Source organism: Anser brachyrhynchus, assembly GCF_964034855.1.
Source record: "Anser brachyrhynchus genome assembly, chromosome: 9".
Taxonomy (NCBI): domain Eukaryota; kingdom Metazoa; phylum Chordata; class Aves; order Anseriformes; family Anatidae; genus Anser; species Anser brachyrhynchus.
The window spans coordinates 22,381,957-22,399,054 of record NC_137703.1 but is presented as its reverse complement, the minus strand read 5'-3'; the positions used below and the strand labels follow the sequence as shown (position 1 = coordinate 22,399,054).

Genomic DNA, 17,098 nt, shown 5'->3' with positions numbered 1-17,098 from the left:
ATGTTTTATACTTGATGTAAAAATGTTTGTGTGTTCATTAAATACGTTTTTTTAAAATGTAGTTGCAGTCCTTATGTCTGGTCCTTAGGAGAAGCGTTTAATGTTGTATAACTATTATGTCTGTTTTATTTGAAATCAATAACTTTACTAGAACTGGTTACTATAATAAGAAGCCATTTGAGTATCGAAACACTTTTGATTGGATTATCAATTTTCTGGCAATGCTGAAGCAAACTTCTTACCTAGTTTGGACAAGAAACACCTCTCCAAGGATTGCTAAAAAGAAGAGAAAATGCCCTTTGAAATTTTTTAGTTTTTACGGACTACAAGCTGTTAAGTTTTTGTGGTGGTAAGATTTTTTTTTTTTTAGAAAGGCGCAAATAATGTGGAAAATAAATGTCTGGATTATTTTCAAGTAATTTTCACTCCCTTTAAATTCTGATGGACCTAAAAGGGTCCGTTAAGAAATTGAGCTGAGAAAGTTAAATTCTTAATTATAAAGATGCTATCAATGTTTCCCGCCACAAAGATGAATACCTGATGAAGCTGAAGACTTACAACGATATTGCATGTGCTTTGGCAGAGCTCATGTGCAGCCCATCAGTATGTACCGCAACCATCTCATGAAGACATTCTCAAGAAGGGATTGATATTTGATTACTGCTAAAACCCCAAACATGTTTAGCTTCCATTTCCATTGACACAATGGAAGAAGAGAAAAATACCTGTGAATCGAGGAACCACCGTACTCATCTCAACCATGTTCATCTGAAACTTTCAAGAACTTAAATAGCAGTAAGAAGAGAGACAAGGTATATTACAGTATCAAGAAAAATACAGTCTTCATAGTCTACCGCTGCTTCTACAACATGACATCACCAAACCCTCAGCATCATTGGTGAGATGATTGCAAAAGCATTGCCAGGGGATTAGATTTAAAACTTCTTATAATAATTTGAAGGGATGTTGAAATGCTGTTTTAATTTAAGGTACTAACAGTTTCTCCTGTTTAACACCAGGTTGTTCAGATCGTGTACTCCTGGAGAGGAGACATAAGCTAACCTTGGTAAACAGAGAGAGATAGTGGGATTTACTTTGAATTTAAAATTTGTAATACGCATTAATTAGCCTGTCTAAAGACCATTCCTTTAAGTGAGATGGTGAGTTCCTAAGAAACATTACTTCTTCCTTGAGTAATTCTTGAATGGCTTCTTTAAGTAACCACACACAAATAATCTCTTCAGAGACCTAGGACTCTAGGATCATTTAACCTGATCATTTAACCTAGTTTGTGTGGCCAGTAGTTGTCCATGATAAATTTAACTCTTGAGTGAAATTCTGACCCCCACCCCACAGTACCTCTTACTTGAATACTGTGTTAGTTATGTCTAAACTCTGTGTGTATCATCTACGCTTAGCAGGGTGCTTATGTGATTTTAAGATGTTTTCCCTTTCTACACCAAGTTGTTTTAATTTTGGGTTAAATGGTGCAATCATGAAAAATGATGTCAAATATCTGATGCTTTAGCTCAAAAGAAATGGTTCAGTTCAGGTCTGTGAACTTCATGCTATGATAACTGGAGAGCACTTGCTTGTATCTAGTTTTTGTATGTTCACAGTGATTCTTAAAGATCAGTAAGAAGCGTGTGGCTAAATAACGCAGAACGTGTCCCAGGATTGAAATTACAGGCAGAAAAAAAAAATAAAAAGACTTAACCTATTTTTGTGGCGTGTTTTCTGCTTAAACTTGGTTAGTAGCTCCAGAGATACAGATAATGGGTACCTATCCTCTTCTTTCTCATATTCTGTATTTAGGATAGTGACTTTGTCAATTTTACCATAGACAAGGCTTAACAAGTACAAAAATTCCTCCTTCAAGTTGTTGATTTAAAATGCAGTAAATCAGCCTGCTTAAAAAGGGTGATTAAAAACTTAATCTTTGAGTAGCCTCCTATTACAGCAAGAGATTTGTTGCAATATGGACATGTAAAAACAAATGAAATTTCAGATAGATTCAAACGATGCAGAGTGTAGACAGCATTGCAAAACTTCTGACTGTAGATATGGTCTTCTCTACAACTTCATCTGTTGTTACTGTTTTACAGCATACAATTTCAAATCAGTGAAAATGTTCTACTTTTTTTTTTTAAAGGGTTTACTGGATTTGAAGAGTAGGTTTGACCGCTTTCTTCAAGAATCTTTCAATAATGATCGACTCTTCAAACAGACTATTGCGGGTGACTTTGAGTACTTCCTCAACCTCAACTCCAGGTCTCCAGAGTACCTCTCATTATTTATTGATGATAAGCTGAAAAAAGGAGTCAAGGGAGTAAGTATAAATTAAGTTAAAAGATCATACTCTTTTCTCTGTAAACTTGGATCAGATTAAACTAAGGTATTTCCATGAGAATGATTTATTTTTTTTATATTGAGGTAAAAGGCAACATTGCCTTTAGAAAATAAGCAAACAAAAAAAACCACAACCCTGTATAATACATTTGAGTGCTTAACACTTGCAAGCTAAGCTTACATAAGGTACAAAGATATCTCAAGATAGATGTTTTGTAGCTTGTCCTCCATCTCTGAAGCAGTTATACTTAAATTACTTCTGGCAGTTACTCCAGTGAAAATAAAATAATATTAATAGATCATGCAGTTCTCTTGGAAACCTGTTCAGTGCCTTAAATATATTTATAGTTCAGTAGTTATTCCCAATATCTAATAATTTCTCTTGCAAATTAAGCCCCTTGGTAGGGAAAACGGTCTTTACTTTTTTCACATATCAGAGGACTATTACCACATTGGTCTCTTCTAGCTTAAGTACTCCTCTTTCCTTTAGTCTTACTTCATAGCTTCTTTCTTAAATTGTTTGAGGTACAGCACCCCCGACTGGACACAGTGATTTAGCTGAGGTTTCAGTGGCCCTGAATAACGATGAATATTATTGCATGCATCTTAGGTTTTGGGGATGAAATAGTAAATTCTATTTATAAAAATAAGTAATCATTTTATTTGTTGTAGCACTAGTCAGGCTTTGCAAAATGAAAAAATTTAAAGTTTTTCATTCTGAGCTAACTTTTCATACTGCTAATAATGGTTTCTAGCTGTGTTTTTTTTTTTTTACTTCAAAATTTATGTTTATCCAGGAACTTCCACTGTATTTATCCAGGTATTTTAACCATCCATTGCTTCTCAATCCCTTACAATTGCTTTTCTCTTATAATTTTCTTCCTTTTATTGATTTTGAACCCTCTTCTTTTGGCTCTGTTATTCACATGTTGGTTTTGTTGGTTTCTGTACAGGCTATTGTTAAGCCATATACTTGCTGTGAATTGTTTTAAGTATCTGGATTGTAGAGGACATTTGTACTGGAAGACTAAAACCAGCAAATTATTTCTTTTACAGCTAACAGAGCAAGAAGTAGAAACTATCTTGGATAAGGCAATGGTTTTATTTAGGTTTATGCAAGAGAAAGATGTTTTTGAACGGTATTATAAACAGCACTTGGCAAGAAGACTTCTCACAAACAAGAGTGTTTCAGATGACTCTGAGAAAAATATGATATCTAAATTAAAGGTAAGGTAATACCTATGTACATTTTGTTTCATTTAGTTATTAAACATGCTTTCTTTGGTTTACATAAGGGATATATACATAACGTTCATCTTGGTGTTAAATACAGATTTGATTTTTACAGCCCCAACAGAAAACAAAAGTTTTTTCTGAAAGATTATGTGGAAATAAAAGGAAGGAAATACTGGAAAGTACCTGTGATAGGAGAGCAATCTTGAAGACAAACATAATTTTTTTCAAAATTCATTAAAAAAACATTTCCATGCAAGAGATAACAGTTGTCATCTTGACTTGATTTGAAGACAAGATTCTGCTGTGTTGTAGATTTTCTGTTATTGACAGTGGATTTCTTTTGATTGCATGTAATTTTGTTAAATTTTACCTTCTGCTGCAGGCTAGTAGTAATGCTCAATGCCTTTTTCATTAAACGTAGTTTGAGATAGATTGAAAAAAATCTTCATAGCCAGTGTCTAGAAACATATCTTCCTTATTTCTCTTCATTCAATTTACATGAAAGTATAAGAGTGACCAAGACCTGGAGAAGAAGGTAAAGCCCTGAAGGTTGACAATCCTTGAAGCAACTTCTAATGCAACTTCTTTCTAAGTGGCGTCTTAAGTGCCTAGGGGACTTTTGCACCTGACTGATTTGATCCTAGAATCAAACGTCTTTGATTCTCAGTTTTGACCCTCATATTTTAATCATTAAATAAAATCTCTTTGCATCAGATTTCTCCAAATTATCAGTATTCTTTACCAATTACCTATCCACATCTTACCTGGTAATTTGGAAAGTACAGGGCACACAGGTGCAAGATGAATAAATGGACTGAGACTGCGTTCTTTTCTCACAATTTGCCCAGTGATTGGAATGCTGAAGATAACATTTGCCTTTACCACATACATAAAACTGTTCTAGAAATATGCAGGAAGTCTGGTATATGTGAAGTAAATATATGTTTGTGCACGTGTATTGATATATGCATATGTCCCTGATTCTAAAAAGATCTAGTAATCTCACTTTGTAATCTGCAGTAAACCTTGAAATTTATATATACTTAAAACAACCTGTTTTCTGATACACATAACAATTTTTATTTTTTCTTTTCAGAATCATGCTAAAAAGGAGGTGAAAGCGTATACCTTGGTCTGATAAGCTTTCACTGATTTTTTTTTTAAGATGAGATAGGAATACTGAAAACATACCATAATACATTAATGAGAGAAAGGGGAAGGAAGAAAAGTTTCAATTCGTGTATGATTAGTTAAATCCTTATATGAATAAATGAGGTGTAGTTGTTGTTTTTTTTTAAGTTTTGAAAGTAATGAAAACTAGGGTCCTGGTTACCAAATGTACAGAAATAGCATTTTTATGAGATTTATAAACTAGCTCTTTTCTTCTAGAGTATTGGTGAATCGGAAGATCTCTTTTCATAGTGCTGGCACAACAAGTCTTATTTTTTGTATTTTAGACTGAATGTGGATGTCAGTTCACGTCTAAACTGGAAGGCATGTTCAGGGACATGAGCATCTCAAACACGACGATGGATGAGTTCAGGCAACATCTGCAGACGACCGGGGTAAGAGCGCAGCGGTCTGGGTACTTGGCCTTTTACTTCAGTACAAAAGCTAAAAGGCCACGTGCCCTGCTGAAAGTTTTATTTGTTAGAATACTCATACGGATTTGGTTAGCATCCTCAATTTATATTTCTCTTAGTGTTTCTCATATAAATAGACGAGTCATTTTGAACGGGCTTGTCCAGCCGGGGCGGGCCGGCAGGGGGCGGGCTCCGGCCGCTCGCCTCACGGGGCTCCGGCCGCCTTCCCGCCGGGCCCGGCCGCCCCGGGTGCCTGCTGCGGGGGTCCGACACACCTGCCGTCCCCGTCTGGGCACTCCTGACGCGGTAAAGGCTTTTGTTAAACGCAGAAGTGCTGCCTGATTCAAATTGGCCGATGTGGACATAACTGTTCGGTCAGTAAGTGTTCTGTTAGCTATCCCATGCAGCCTGAGCCCTTACGCTGCCCTTATGCTCAGTGGGGACCTCTGAAGCTTCATATTTCACTTCTATTTCAAGATACCAGTTTGCTTGCTCTAAACACATTTTTTTAATGCTGACACTTAGTAGTGCCTAATAATATATAATAAATAGCCAAGTAGTTCCTTGCCTGCAGGTAAGTAAGTCTGTATTTCAAGCATATTTAAATCAGTTTCAGAAATCTGAATGCCAGAGAAGTGTTCACGGATGTACAGTGACTCTGGTTGTGCAAGGGGGTCTGAAGTTTTTGTTGTCTTGAAGCTGTCAGCTGAAATCTATCTCATCAGCATACTGTGAAGCATCACGAGTAGAAGAAATGTTCTCAAAGTGCTTTCAAAAAAGGTTGTGGAGGCACATATGTATAGGTATAGAGGACTTTGTGGATGGGCATCCTTACTACTGTTTCTAGTTCTTACAATCTAATGATTTTTTTCCCTCTAGGATGGTTAAAATAAGAATTTCAAGAGCAAATTCTTAAAACATCTCCATTTTTAGGTAGCATTTAAGACTTCTACATGGGATTTTCTTTTGTGTTAAGGATTCATGTACTTTACCTGACAGTTTTACACTGAGTTAATAAATGATGTATATTTTTCCAACTTAACTATGTGTAGCTAATAAGGTAAAGTTAAAATGTTAGCAGGTATTTTACTAAACCTTATTTGAAACTCCTTCTTGGGAAGGAACCAACAGTTTGCCTTATGGTTGCCTTTTGTTCAGACTCATTGCTTTTTAATGACATTTCCAGGATATTTGTTTATGATGGACATGTATGTATTTCTATTAGTGTTAGTATTTGAGCTTGAGATTAATTTTTTTTAAAATATTACTGTTAACACGCTGGTGTTATGGCATTCTGTGTGAAATAGTCCATTCTACTCATTTTTAAACAATTTATACACTTCAAATATGTGCAGTGTCTCGTAGAGAAGTCAGAAATCTGTTCTTCTCTAAATAATCCTACCTGCAAAGTCTCCTGCTGGATCCTATATCCTTATGCTGCATTTCCGGTCTGGCCAAGACCAAAAAACCTCAGGGAACAGTCCCCACTTCTGCTAAGGTGACTTCAGTTCTGGATAAAATTATTTTCTTTATCTTTCTGTTTATATTGATGTCCTTTGGCTGGAGTCAAAATTGTTTGAAGCTTCTTTTTAGGTGACTTACGGATTAGTTTTCTGTGTCTAAATAGCTGTTTGAATTTCTCTTACGAGCCTCATGACATTGGTCGTGACAAAATTAGAAGCATGGCAGTAATGCTGGCTACAGGACAGTCTTTATATAGGTCTTTCCATACTTTTACAAATTGATACTCTTAAACCTTAACTAAATTCAATTCAAGGGGATTTCAGTATGAGTAGCCTGGCATTGGTCTAAATTTTTCAGAAGTTTCCTAGACACAACTTTGGTAATGCACAAAGGCGTTTGACACACACAATACAAAAACTAACACGGTACATGGAATGCTGTTCTGCTGCTTAATGTTGGAAGTTTCTGAATTCATGTGACGTTTTTGATCTAAAATATAGTGTGCACTATTTCTCTGTCATAATTTATAACAAGTTGGATATATGATGCTTTTGGTTTTTGTGTCCATAATACACGATCTTTGAAAGCATTACTTACTCATCCTAGAGCTGAAAATACTGAGTTTTAAGTTTAATGGTTTAGTTGAGATACTAGTGAGGACTGTGCATGCCTCACTGGTAGCCAGAAGTTTATCACTTACTAACAGAAGTGCTTTATATGTATAGATCCATACTTGAGCTGTAGAATGTTTTCTAACCAGTGCTGGTAAAGGCTGTCTTCAGGGAAAGTGGGTTGGTCGTGTGTGTAAAAGTGAGTAACCGTTTAGTGTGGAGGCAAATTGCAGGAAGAGCTTGCTGTTGCTTAACATCAGGTATTCAGTATTATCATCTGCATCTAGAGGATAAATTTATAAACACTTACTTAGAAACTTGTCTTCAGCAACCTGGCTTTGCTGTAGTAAAAGCCTATTTAGAAAAAACTGTTAAATACATTACATATATTGTAAGTTATGTTTAGGAACACAGGTATTTCATTCTTGGTTAACGCTTAATTGTATAATATCTGTACACTCTTAAATGTCACAAGAGAATAATAGGGAGGATTTTTGCTATACCATCTGAAGTTTGGCGTATGTTCTGGTACTGTTGACTTCATCTGTCCATTGTTGGAAGAAAAATGTTTATAAATAGATATCCATTTTTTTCTTACTCTGTGAAAATTCTATATATCCTACACTGCTACAGAAAAACAGTGAAACAATCCTCTTTTAAAATAGTGGATGTTTTCTTCCAATTGTTTGTAGGTCTCATTAGGTGGTGTTGATCTTACAGTGCGGGTCCTCACAACAGGTTACTGGCCTACCCAGTCAGCCACACCAAAGTGCAACATCCCTCCAGCTCCCAGACATGCTTTTGAAATATTTAGAAGGTATGTATTAAAACAGCCTTTTAGGTAGAGGGTTTAAGAGCAAACTTTATAAACTTAATTTACAGATGCATTTTGCCATTAGAATTAAAGACATGTTAGCACACTGCTCTTTTTCGGTGCATGTGAAAATAGAGAATGCAATGTTCACGTTGTTAGGCTAGAGATTTGGGGAGTTTTTAATTTGATTTCTAACTCAGTATTTTGAAAAAGCAGGAGATAGATTTCTTAATAGCTTTGGGAAGTCTGCATAACTACTAAGCTACTGTTGAGCAGTTTCCTCCTAGATACAAAAAGTAAACTATGTATTACGTTTTTGATTAATTTTTATTACAGATTTTATTTAGCCAAACACAGCGGGCGACAGCTGACACTCCAGCATCATATGGGTTCTGCAGATCTCAATGCTACTTTCTATGGGCCAGTTAAAAAGGTAAAGTATCAAGACTGATAACTTGATTGATATTGATTTTATAAAAGAAGATTGCCCATTGATAATGGGCAAGGAAAAGGTGCCTTTCATGATCACCTTTATTGTCTGATTCTTCCTTTGTAACAGTTTTGACACGTTTTCTTCTGAATATGATTTGAATGGGTCACTTACCATCATCCTTTTTAGTACCTCATGGCAAAGTAGTAATATTTTTTTCTTGTAGGAAATTCAATGTTCTGAATTTTTGGCTGTTTTTTCACTAAATCAGTCAAAAGTGAAATGAAACTTGTTTATCTTTAGAATAATTTCTGTTATTGTGGAAAAAATACTGTTAAGCCAAGTCTAGTCTGCTTTTCATGTGCAGAGTGCTAGCAACATACACATTTTTCCAAACATGAAAATCTTAGTATAGTTTACATGAGTATAATGCCTAATAGTTGTGTATACAAGAAAATGTTATGCTAGTGATTTAGACCAGTTCTAAAATGCTAAGTTAGAGGTAGTTAATGGCATGATGCTTGGGAACAAAGAAGGCAAGGCGAAATTAAAACAAAATTCATACAATACCACATATAAATAACATGCATTTGTGAGGGTGTTAAAATTGTATTACTGTAGGACAGACGTTGTGGTAATTTTGATGATGATATGAGTGAAAACTGGAGGTTGCTCAGATAGTGGAACGGGTGCCCGGAGAGGCTGTGGAGTCTCCATCCTTAGAGGTGCTTGATATTTGACTGGATGCAGCCCTGAGCATTCTGTTCTAGATGGCCTGGCTTTGAGCAGTGGCTCGACCATGCAACATACAGAGGTGCCTTCAGGCTGAAGAAATGCACTCTGATTATAAGACAGCTACTGGAGAGAGATTCTGGTTATGCCACCAGGCGTGTGCGATTCTATCACTTGTGTAGACTGCTCTCCAGGATAAGTTTCATCATATAACTTCCATCTTGCTGAGGTAACATATTTTGGAGTGAAAAATAATCTAACACTAGTTTTGTGTTTTTAAAACAGGAAGATGGCTCGGAGGTTGGTGTAGGAGGTGCCCAAGTAACTGGCTCAAATACACGGAAGCACATATTGCAAGTCTCCACTTTCCAAATGACAATATTAATGCTCTTTAACAACAGAGAAAAATATACCTTTGAGGTAAGAATTGTTTTTCTCACCTGATTTTTAAATAACTGCTTTAGGCCTTCTTGCCCTCTTCAATAAAAGGCATGAAAAGCAGGTGTCTCTCATTCCACTGGAGTGTGGGTCAGGCCAATAAATAAAGGAGCAGATCAGCACCAGTGCTGTGTCTGGCAGACCCTCCTAGAGGACGATATTGGGAACAGAAGTTTTCAGGAAAGTTGAGGGGGGTTGTGAGTGTGGTTATTCCTCAACCCTAGAGCTATAGAAAAGCTGTAACTGGAATGTAGCAGGTGGCTCTGCTTGCTCATTTTCCTTGAGAAACTGTATCTAGAGGCCCAGGGGTGCAGATGAGTTTGTATCCTTGCTTTTTAAATACTGAAGTTCTTAAATTGGCTAGCTAGAGCAAGCTGCAGGCTAATCAAAGAACTCTAGTTCCTTCTCCGACCTGGTGAACCAGAAAAGACAATGAGGAAGTTCCACATAGCTCCCTAGCAGGGAGGTTGGAGGGTCATTTCTGGGAAGGGTTGAAATGATCAGCTGATGAAAAATGGTGGAGAATGCTTTGGGAGTGGAGGAGGATCCTGTGCTGTGAGACTTGAGCATTGTATTGTTAGACAATAATACGTGTTTCTTTGGTTTGAGAGAGCATTGGAAGCCTTGGAAAGCAGTTACGGGTGCAGCTTGAAGCTAAGGGGGTTCTCAGGTTTTCTCATTGGCTTTGGATTGCGCCGTGCATGGTACTCACCTGCCTGTTTGCTTGGATTTTGCTTTTCAGCTTTTTTGGCATACTCCTAGCCTACTAATGCAGGATGTTTCTTTGAACAGTTGGGGGAGGAAGGCAGCGTTTCCTAAGAGACTCTTAAATACTTCTCATAGTTCGCAAAAGATTATTTGGGGGACAGAAAGTTCTGTGTGCTGCGCAATGCATCACAGGACCATTACAGCTCTGAGTACTGCTGCCGAATACTTGAACAGGAAGGGGACTTAACAGCTGGGTTGACAGCTTGTTTTTCCTTGTTGAAATTGGGCTGGTAGCTCTTAGTTTACAAAATTACAGGCTTTATGAATAGCAGAGCTCGTCTATATATGAATAAATAATAGTTGGTAGAGTCGCAAAAAATCATATTTTAATATGTGCTCTAAATTATAGTCCATTTTACTTAGACCAGATGGTAGAGAGCTGTCTCCTCAAGTTTTTAGGTTTTGTTTTTTTCCTTGTTTAGGTGTTCTTAAGCCATTTCATTGTGTCACCCTGTAACTAAAACACTAAGAAGGCATGCTTGTTTTGTTTGGTTTCTTTGGAGAAATATGTGGGAGTTGTCTTTAACTCCAGCCAGAAAAGCTTATGAAAACCTAAGGATGGATTAAATTTTATCTTTGTTCATTGATTATTGAATACCATCATTAATTACTGAGTGCTGGGCATATCCTATTGCTTTGTCAAATCAAACTAGTGCTTTTACTGCAACAGTAATGTGAGACATGGCTTGTTCAGTGCTTGAGTAAGCATGGAGGCATTTTTGATCTGCAAGTGTTTCTGCAAATTCAGATCTGGACAACTTAGTTTGAAGTTGTTTTTGCATTTGGATAGACTTTGCTGTTTTGTTCGTGTTCTGTGTTAATTCTATTAATTGGAAACTTGGTAAGAGCATCACAGTAATCCTAACAGCTATGAACCCGTGTGGTTGTAAAATGGGATGATGATGATGAAAAATTATGCATAAGATTTGGCAGAAAATTAAAGGATTGTTACATAGCACAATTCCTTGCTTAAAATGTATGCAGGTATTGTATTTCTATATGGTAAGGATTTGTTTACGTATGCAGAAGAACTAGTGGCCATATGGGCCTAGCTTTATCTTACTCACCTCTAAGGATATTCATGCAAGCCTTCAAAGCTTGCTCACATTTCATTCAGTTTCTTCTAATGAAGTGTCATGCATTACTCAGCATTTTTTCTGCTCAAGTTTACAGTACAGCTCAGTGTTTTAGAGGGTGAAATGTACATCTTTGTCATCAAAAACGAGCGGAAAATATTTGGTACTTACTGCATCTTTGGGCTTAACAAACAAGAAATACAGGTGCCGCTGTAGTAGAAGTAAAGCTGGTGGATAACAACAAAAATGAGACATTAGCACTTAAAACTGACTTGACTGTTTTCTCTTTTGCTGTTCTCTGCCTTGGAAGAATTATGAGTTGAAGTCTGTATAAATAAAAAATCTTTTTAGTTTGTTTTTTCTTGTAATTTCAACGACATGACTTTTTCCTTTTAAGTTCCTTTTGCCCTTTTTCCTTCTATCAGTAAACTTTCTTCTTGTGTAGAACTGGACAGAGGCCATGCCTAAAATAATCTCTTTTGTAGTCTCCAGATAGTGCTCGCTTAGTAATGTTTTTACAAGTGAAATTGTGTAATAGGTACTGCTCTTGTGCACGGCTCAATTATTGTCTTTAAAATAAGGCATTTTTGGAGATGGGGGTGGGGGGGAACACTGTACATTTTCCACTGTATTACATCAAATGTAGAAAAGTGTCTAGAAAAATGATATGCCACAGACGGAAGGAAAAGAGCGCAGCAGCACCTGTTATCCCCGTTCATATTCAGAGCTACATTTTTTTTTTTACCCAACTTGAACTTTTTGCCTTCTTCTGAGGGACTGTATTGTAGTGCAATTCTTTCTTGGTTTGTATTTTTAAGCTTGGTTATAAATTCTGAAATGATTTGCTCACATTAGTGGCTGAATTGGAATGCTACAATGTGAAATAAAGCAAATACATAGTGGTTAGTATAAAGATCTTCAGCATCAAAAAACCTCACATTTCATTTTATCTCCTTGTTTTTTAATTTATTTATTTTTTTTCCATCACAAGGAGGGAATATATTTCTTGTAAAAACAATTTTGAAAGGATTACTTTTAGCTGGTGATCAGAAACCAGCGTTAGGAAACCTGCATATTGCAGGCATTATCTTTCTTCTAAGCTAGATTTGGTTTATAGCCTCAAGGCTTTACGTTTACCTAAGTCCTAAAATCTTAAGTGCTGCTTTCCTTTGGTTAGTTGAGTTTATGCTGATCCGTTTTAGTAAGACTTTTTGATGTGACCATCGGAAGGATTTTTTTTTAATACTGCTGTGTGCTGAGTCTAGAAAAATCTGTGAAGGTGACTGTTTTTTAAAATAAAGCAACAAATGAAGAAATAACATGCCTCTTCACAAGTAACTTGAAGTTGTTGATAATAGCAAATAATTAAAACGTGGGTGCACATCGCTTATTTCAAACACTGTGAATATTTCTGGATGTGCTATTTTATGAATACTCTTAAGAAAACTTACAAAGAAAACTTAAAAAAAAAAAAAAAAAAAGTAAGATTTCCCAATCATCCAAAAGCAGTAGGTATCAAAAATTGAGATTTGGTAGTTTTTGACTTACTGAATTTTTACTAAACTCATTCAAAAGAATTTAAAATCATGTGCAAAAATGCAGCTTCGCATAACTTTACATGAAGTCAACACTGCACATGTAATACTAGGTCCATAGCTGAAAAATAAGGCTTGTTCTCTGCCTGAGCTTTGCTGAGATCTGGTAGATGCTGAATGTGAAAGGCTGGTATATTCAAATTGTTTTTTATTGCCTGTTGACAGTGGTGGATGACCACAAAAGAGCTGATTTTTTTTTTTAACGTGTGTACACAGAAGAAATAACATCATTGAATAGAACTTAGTTGTACGGTGACAAGAAAGTCAAACTTCAAAGAACCCAAGTTCTTTACAAGTCTTTAAACACCGGGAGTTCTTGGACCTGTTTTTAGCTCGGTGGTCATCAATTTGACTTGTGTGCCACGAGAATGGGGAATTCTAGGGACATCAGTATAGCTGGATGCTGCTCCTAGAACTGATGATGGGGAAGCTGGGCAAGTGACAGCTCTTGTAGACAGTTACAGGTCTGTGATGCTTAGTTTTCTATTTGGTAGCTTAGTCTTTAGCTGCTCAAGGTCCCTCAAGAGTCTGAATGGGAATGTGGAATGGGAGATGCTTGGGGTTTACTCAAAACTCTGAAAAAGAAGAAACTGCAAATAAGTCTATAATGAATGGAAGCTCAGTAAATGAGTTAAATTTGAAGCAGCAGAAGCAGTTGGCCTGCTCATGAAGCATTTTAAGACATCACTGCAGCTTTTCAGTACTTACAGGGGGCTTACAAAAAAGATGGAGAGCAACTTTTTGCTCAGGCAGATAGGACAAGGGGGAATGGTTTTAAACTAAAAGAGGGGAGACTTAGATTAGATCTAAGGAAGAAATTCTTCACCCAGAGGGTGGTGAGGCACTGGATCAGGTTATCCGGAGAAGTTGTGGATGCCCAGTCCCTGGAGGTGTTCAGAACCAGGCTGGACAAGGCCCTGGGCAACCTGATCTAGTGGGTGGCGTCCCTGCCCATGGCAAGAGGGTTGGAACTAGGGGATCTTTAAGGTCCCTTCCAACCCAAGCCGTTCTATGATTCTGTGATCATTCTGCATCCAGTGTAATTTGCTTACTGACTCATGATAACTGGTGACTTACCTAACATGTCTCTTGGCTGAACTCTTAAGAATACTAAGAGAGGTACAAAAAGTTATGTAAATGTTTTTTACGAAGATACGTAAGACCTTCTACAAAGTTCTTACCTTTGCACTCTTCTGTATTTTGCCTCTAGAAGTTGTAGCTGAGGGCATATGGGCTGTAAATAAACTGTTTCAGGTTAGCTACACCTCCTTTGTGAATAATCTGGAGCACTTCTCTGTTATTGTGAAACAGGACCTTGCTTGCTTCCATTAGTCAACATCTTGTTTTCAGCAGAGGTGCTGACTGAGAATGCAATTACACAGTTCCTCATCAGGACTGCTTGTGAACAACACGTGTTTTCCATCACTGACGGAGTTACTTAGAAGCTTTGATTTCATTCTGGTCAGTGACTATTGGAGACAGCAAACAAATCCTTTCAGCTTTCTTGAAAAACAAAAACAAAAACAAAAACCAAAAAAACACACTTTAGTGAAACGTAACAGCTGGTTACTCATTTCTTTTTCTGGTTTCAGCTTATGGTAACTGTACTTTGACCCATGTGGATTATTTTGCATGGTACACATTGAGACTTTGTTCATGAATTCTCACCTGTCAAGCCCTACAACTGTCAAAGTACTACTTTTGTGCAGGCTTGAAGATGGACCTTTTAGGTAGTCAGTGTTGTTGTTTGCAAAATGTGATGCTTATTTCTGCACTGGCTGTAAACTGATTAGGATATTTTTCTTCAGGAAATTCAACAAGAAACTGATATCCCCGAAAGAGAACTGGTTAGAGCCCTTCAGTCTCTTGCGTGTGGCAAACCAACACAACGTGTCCTCACAAAAGAGCCCAAGTCAAAAGAAATAGAAAATGGTCATATATTTACAGTGAATGATCAGTTCACGTCTAAACTACACAGAGTCAAGATTCAGACGGGTAAGTGGATCCTTATATGCTGTCTTGTCCCCCAGACTGCCTTAAAGCATAAGATTCTTTTGCAGGCTCGATGTCCATAGAAGTAAAAGGAAGCGAGGAATATTTTTTTGTTTTTGATGAGTAGTTGCATCAAAATGAGAATTTAAGTTAGAAGAGTATGGAAGTTACAGTTGAGCTTATTGTTTTTCAAAATTTGTAGTTCTCTCTTAAAAGGGAAATTCAAATTAAATAATAAAATTAAAAATATCAGGCCACTGACTTCATTTAAACAAAACAACACTGCCTCAGATGTGTAAGCTATTGTACTGCTGTGAAATTGAGTGACATTTTTGTCACATGATACAGAAATGTTTATTTGCATGTACCAGGTTGCTGAAATGTCTTTGAGCAACGATTTCAGTGGAAGTTAACAAGTGAGAGAAATGAGTCGGTGTGATACAACTTCACTAGCTCACCAAAGCGCTGGTTTATGCTGTATATAAGTAATGCTGATATCTTTTGTCTAGGAGGCTCTCTGGAAACAGTTTCTGGTTTGTAGTATCGACGTAGATGCACTTCAAAATGTTTTGCAAAATAATTTCCTGATTTTTAGTAAATAAGAAAACGTTTTCTGACTTGGTAGGTCGTGGTATGTAAAATACACTGCATTGTGGGCAGTTTAGATGTGTTTTGAGTGCAGCCTTGGTAATTCACATGCTGTTTGTTGCAAGTAATGTAACTCTGGGCTTCTGTGCAGCATGCTGTGTCCAGGGATGTAGGTGTGTAAAATCCAATAGTGTGTACCAGTAATTAAACTATATGTATCCTGCTGCGTAAGCAATAGCTAGACTCTGTTCAAATGCACGCAGAGCGCTGTGGTCACAACCCATTTGCCACACTTGGAGTATTTCTCTAGTACAGCGACTAAATGAGGTTGTTCAGATCCCTGTGATCAGAGCACGGGCAGAACTGAGCAAAGTTCTGTGACAAGTGTTGGAGCTTTGGTGCAGTTCTGCTTTTCTACTTCCACTCCACAAATTTCTGTGAATGGGGGATATGATACGGTTTGGGGTTCAAGATGGTTTTAGAGCAAAGTTGATACTTGTGGTTTTAACATAACAAATGGAAGTCTTTTTACATATATCTATTTAAAAGGGATAAATACTTGAGGCTTTTGAGTGAAGGAGAAAAGGGAGGAAAGTGGTAGCAGTGTAGGGATCGCTTATAATGATACTTGCGCGAAGGGGTAAGAAAAGCTAGACACAAGGGCAGAAATAAAGCATAAATAGAACAGAATACAAAAGAGAAGGCAGTTGAGTCAAAGAAGATAAAAAGAATGTTGAACTATTTCTTCTGACGGAGGAAATTTCTAAGTATTAGTTATGAAATAAATTTTCAATCCTTTTTCTGTTTTAATTAGTGTATTATTCACCATATTAAAGAGAAGAATATTTAATGGAAGCATGGGGTTGGTAGTGCCTGTAAGCAGATTTGAGTACTGCTCCAATTTTAACATAGCAGTAGTTAAGTAACACATTGTTATCTTGTCAGTTGCTATCAAAATATGCCAGAAAAAGTTAATACGTTCTTGGGGCTGCTTTTCATTAAATATATATATATTTGAGAATGTGAAAACCCAGGAAAATATAACTTGAATTCTGGATGAAATAAATGAAGTTAACACTTGCACAACGAAATTAAAATGAATTCTGCTATTTCTTTCTTTTTTCTTGAAGTTGCTGCCAAACAAGGAGAATCTGATCCAGAAAGGAAAGAAACAAGGCAGAAAGTAGATGATGACAGAAAACATGAGATAGAAGCTGCTATAGTTCGGATAATGAAATCTAGAAAGAAGATGCAACACAATGTGCTAGTAGCAGAGGTATGCTTGTACATAGTTCTGATATGGACTTGAAGTTATTTTTGTTCTTCCTTTTGAATTCATGAAAGTTACACCGCCCTCCCTAACACTTTCTGAAAGGCTTTTGAGAGATGCTATATTTAATCCATCCTTTTTTTTCCCCCCAC

General features: G+C 36.8%; 1 protein-coding gene across 1 annotated transcript in view; it reads left to right on the top strand.

Moving 5' to 3' along the window:
* The window catches only part of CUL3 (cullin 3), a 56,047-nt gene that overhangs the window by 37,415 nt on the left and 1,534 nt on the right, over positions 1-17,098 (top strand). Inside the window, exons 8-15 of the mRNA XM_080604405.1 lie at positions 2,153-2,329; positions 3,406-3,576; positions 5,043-5,150; positions 7,936-8,060; positions 8,394-8,490; positions 9,505-9,639; positions 14,905-15,091; positions 16,807-16,952. Coding sequence (XP_080460531.1) covers positions 2,153-2,329; positions 3,406-3,576; positions 5,043-5,150; positions 7,936-8,060; positions 8,394-8,490; positions 9,505-9,639; positions 14,905-15,091; positions 16,807-16,952 — 1,146 coding nt within the window. The remainder of the gene's footprint in view (positions 1-2,152; positions 2,330-3,405; positions 3,577-5,042; positions 5,151-7,935; positions 8,061-8,393; positions 8,491-9,504; positions 9,640-14,904; positions 15,092-16,806; positions 16,953-17,098) is intronic.